The sequence below is a fragment of the Anabrus simplex genome, chromosome 3 (genome assembly GCF_040414725.1).
Source record: "Anabrus simplex isolate iqAnaSimp1 chromosome 3, ASM4041472v1, whole genome shotgun sequence".
Lineage (NCBI taxonomy): Eukaryota > Metazoa > Arthropoda > Insecta > Orthoptera > Tettigoniidae > Anabrus > Anabrus simplex.
In genome coordinates, this window is record NC_090267.1 from 395,897,882 (window position 1) to 395,901,827 (window position 3,946).

Below are 3,946 nucleotides of genomic sequence, written 5' to 3' on the forward strand. Positions count from 1 at the left end.
ACAAATGAATATTTGACCCTATTTGTCCTCTTGAATTTCAAATTTTTCTTTATACTAGGATCTTTCCTACTTTTAAAGGCTCCACACAAGCTTATTTGTCTACTTATGTCATTTCACGCCAACTCTCCACTGACACCTCAAAACATACCACGCAGTCAAGCATATCTTCTCCTTACTTCCCAGTCTTCTCAGCTCAAAGTTCGCAACATTTTTGTAACACTACTCCTTAAATTAGGAACTAGTGAATACTACATAACGAAAGTTTATAATTTCCGATCATATATCTCTTTTAGCAGTTTTTACCATATTGGCTATGATAGCAGAGATATTCATAAATCTAGACTTTTGTTGCTTAGTTCATATCAATGCCGAGCATCAGTATTTTGTCAAAAATCACCCAGAACAAACCGTGCTGCTTTCCTTTGAATTTTTTCCAGTTCTCATATTAAGTAGTCCTGGTGAGGGTAGCATACATGGGAGCCATACTCTAACTGCAGTCTTACCAGAGACTTATATACCCTCTCCTTTACATCCTTACTACAACCCCTAAATACTCTTATGACCATGTGAAGAGATCTGTAACTTTTCTTAACAACCTCATTAATATGATAACTCCAATGAAGATCATTCCTTATATTAACACCTAGGTACTTTCATTGCTCCCCATGAGGGGCTATCTTCCCATCAACATAATAATTAAAACTGAGAGGACTTTTCCTCTTGGTGAAACTTACAACTTGACTTTTCATCCCATTTACATTCATACCATTGTCTGCTGTACATCTCACATCAAAGTCCCCCTGCAGTTGCTAACAATTCTGCAACTGATTTACTACTCTATACATTACAACATTATCCACAAATAGTCTTATCTGTGATTCCAGATCTTTACTAATACCATTTATATTTACATATGAAGAAAGGTCCAATAATGCTGCCAGGATTACAGGATCAGATAACGCTTCACATAGTCTAATTCTCTGAGGTCTATTCTCTAGAAATGCAGCCACCCATTCAACCCTCTTTTGTCTAGTTCAATAGCTTTCATTTTCTTCAGTAATCTCCCATGATCTACTCTATCAAAAGCCTTGGATAGGTCAATAGTAATATAGTCCATTTGACCTCCTCAATCTAAAAATATCTGGTATATCTTGCTGGAATCCTACAAGCTGAGCTTCAGTGGAATAACCTTTCCTAAACCCGAACTGCCTTCTATCAAACCGGTTAATAATTTTGCAAACGTGTCTAATATAATCAGAAAGAATGCTTTCCCAAAGCTTACAAACACCACATGCCAAGCTGACTGAGCTGCAATTATCCGCTTTATGTTTGTCACCCTTCCCCTTGTACACTGGTGGTGCTGTTGCAACTCTCCATTCATGCTCCTTCATGCAAACTAATCAAGTAAGTATTTCAGATATGGCACTTTAATACATCCCCAGAAATCTTATCAATCCCAGCTGCCTGTTTAGCTTTCAACATTTGTATCTTTTTATATATGTCTGTATTTCATAGGTAAATTTCAGTATTTTGCCAGTATTATTCACCTCCTCTATCAGGACATTATCTTTATATCCAACTACCCTTACATATTGCTGACTGAATACTTCTGCAAGTCCTCGCATATACACTCCCCTTCTTCATTAATGATCCCTGGAATGTCCTTCCTCAAACCTGTTTCTGCCTTAAAGTATCTATACATGTCCTCTTCTTGCTCTCTAAAATTCATAAGTAGTCCAATTACATTTGCCATCATGTTATCCTTAGCTGATTTTTTCACTGAATTCAATTTCCTAGTGAGCTCCTTCAATTTCTCCTTGCTCCTGAAACCATTTCTAACTCTATTTCTTTGTAATCTGCACTTCCTTCTTAATCTCTTTATTTCCCTGTTGTAATACAATGGGTCCTTAGCATTCCTTACCATTTTTAAAGGTACATATCTGTTTTCACTCTCCTCAACAATTGCTTTAAACCCATCCCATACACTGTTTATATTTTTATTTACCATGTTCCATTGATCATAAATGTTTTTTAAAATGATCTCCATTGCTCTCTACTCAGCCATATGGTATTGCCTAGTCAAGTCAAGTCAAGTCAAATCAAATGTGGTAATTTTCTGTTGCTTTACTTACTGAGCCAGACAGTACCATTGCTAAAATCTGCTAAGCCCACGAACAACTGACCTCATAAGCCAAACATCCACACCTTTTATCACAGGAGGAGTTTATATAAGGATTATATTTGTTTCTAGTCATTTAATGTCAGACTAAAATTTTGGTAAAACTGGTATGAAAGGGTCAAAACTGAGAAGAAAGTGACTGTGGTAAAAGCAAAATTTCAGGAAATAGGAACAAAATATTTTAAAAATTGAATTTACCCTTACCTTGTCTACATTCAGAAATGTTGTAGCCTTTCCATGGTGCCGTTTTAAGCCCTAGCAGTGATTTTAAAATGGTTGCATGATATTAACCGTATCTTCCCAAATTTGTTTTTCAAAATTCGTGTTTGTTTGCTATTAAACGTATCATATTGGGCCTCTTGTTTGTGCAGAAGTCAATATTTTCTTTTTATCAACTTTAGATTTTGCATAATGCACCACCCCGAAAATGGGGCAGTGGGCATTGTCTGGGTGGGGTATATTAATGAAAACCCCTTTTAATTGTAGATAGTGACAAGTTTATAAGAGTGCATTAGTTTGTTAATTAGCATAAATATTGATCCAGAGTGGGTTAGCAATTGAAATCTTATATTTAAATGCATAAATATTATCCTTTTTCTAAAGTAATTATACTAACATTACCTAAGTTTTCATGTTGCTTCTGAAGAAATTTAAAATCCTTCAAATAAAGAACTTTATTGCAATCTAGAAACAACAGATACATTATTGAACAGTTTTACGGCAAAAAAATATTAATTCAAAATATCTGCCCTAGTCCATGTACGCTCAAGCTTTGGTGTGATGTCAACTTCCAATATGGGGTGAGATAGTTTCTGTTGTTTTGATACTCGTAAACAATTTTCATCAATTCCTGCTTCTTCACTAGTGTTTGTATTGCTTGTGTCATCTACTTCTTTTTCTACAGTCCCTATATTTTCTTCCTCAATGCCATTATCAGATATTTTTGTCAGGAAGAGTTCAGCCTCACCACGAAGTTGATTTCCTGATAGATTGTTAATTGTTGCAGATTCACGTCTTTCATCACCACTATTCTCATCACTACACTCAGGATTTGCTGGTGGACCAATGTAAATGGTTGCATCCAGAAACTCTTCTTGAGATGCAAGTAGAGAAGCTATTTCATCACAGTCAATCTGAAAAATAAAATTGTTTACCTAGAAAAAGAAATCTAATTCTGTTCCCTATGTGTAGCACCCACTTTTGTAAATATGACCCACGAAATAATATAAACAGCCAAATTTGAAACACACAAATATTCTAGAATTAATTTGACTAAAAACATTTATAACAGAATGAATACCCCCACCCACTCATGTCCACTGTCTGTCCCAAAATTGGGGCAGTCACCTTTGTCATTATTTTTCTATTTCACAATACACCTTGAGGTGTGGAGATTTTAATTTCAGTGAAATCAGGTAGAATATAATATTGATAAACATGAGAAGAAATATCTTACCTGCATGGAGCAGCCATGTTGTAGACAAAGAGTTAAAATATGATTATTCCTTGTAGATGCCAGGACACTGAAAACAGCTGAAAGTTACTCATTGTTACCAACACAATTCTCAATGGTCAAATTGTCTCCGCGGAAGGAAGAAATGAGGGAACAAAAATATGAAACAGGTGATGCCCCAAAAATGGCGCAGTGGAAAGATATGGGTTCAATTTTTTAATATAATGGAGAAGAATATTGTTAAAATTGTTTGAAATTTCAGAGAAAACTGCCGAAAATGATAAGAAACTCAAGATCTTGTCCATGGAGAACTC

General features: G+C 35.3%; 1 protein-coding gene across 1 annotated transcript; it reads right to left on the bottom strand.

Moving 5' to 3' along the window:
• Positions 1–2,910: 2,910 nt before the first annotated feature.
• On the bottom strand, positions 2,911–3,644 carry LOC136866824 (uncharacterized). Its single transcript, XM_067143929.1, has 2 exons — positions 3,636–3,644; positions 2,911–3,312 (listed from the first exon to the last, which is right to left on the bottom strand). Exons 1-2 carry the CDS (start codon positions 3,639–3,641, stop codon positions 2,911–2,913), a joined length of 408 nt encoding a protein of 135 aa, XP_067000030.1. The 5' UTR covers positions 3,642–3,644.
• Between the last annotated feature and the right edge of the window lie 302 nt (positions 3,645–3,946).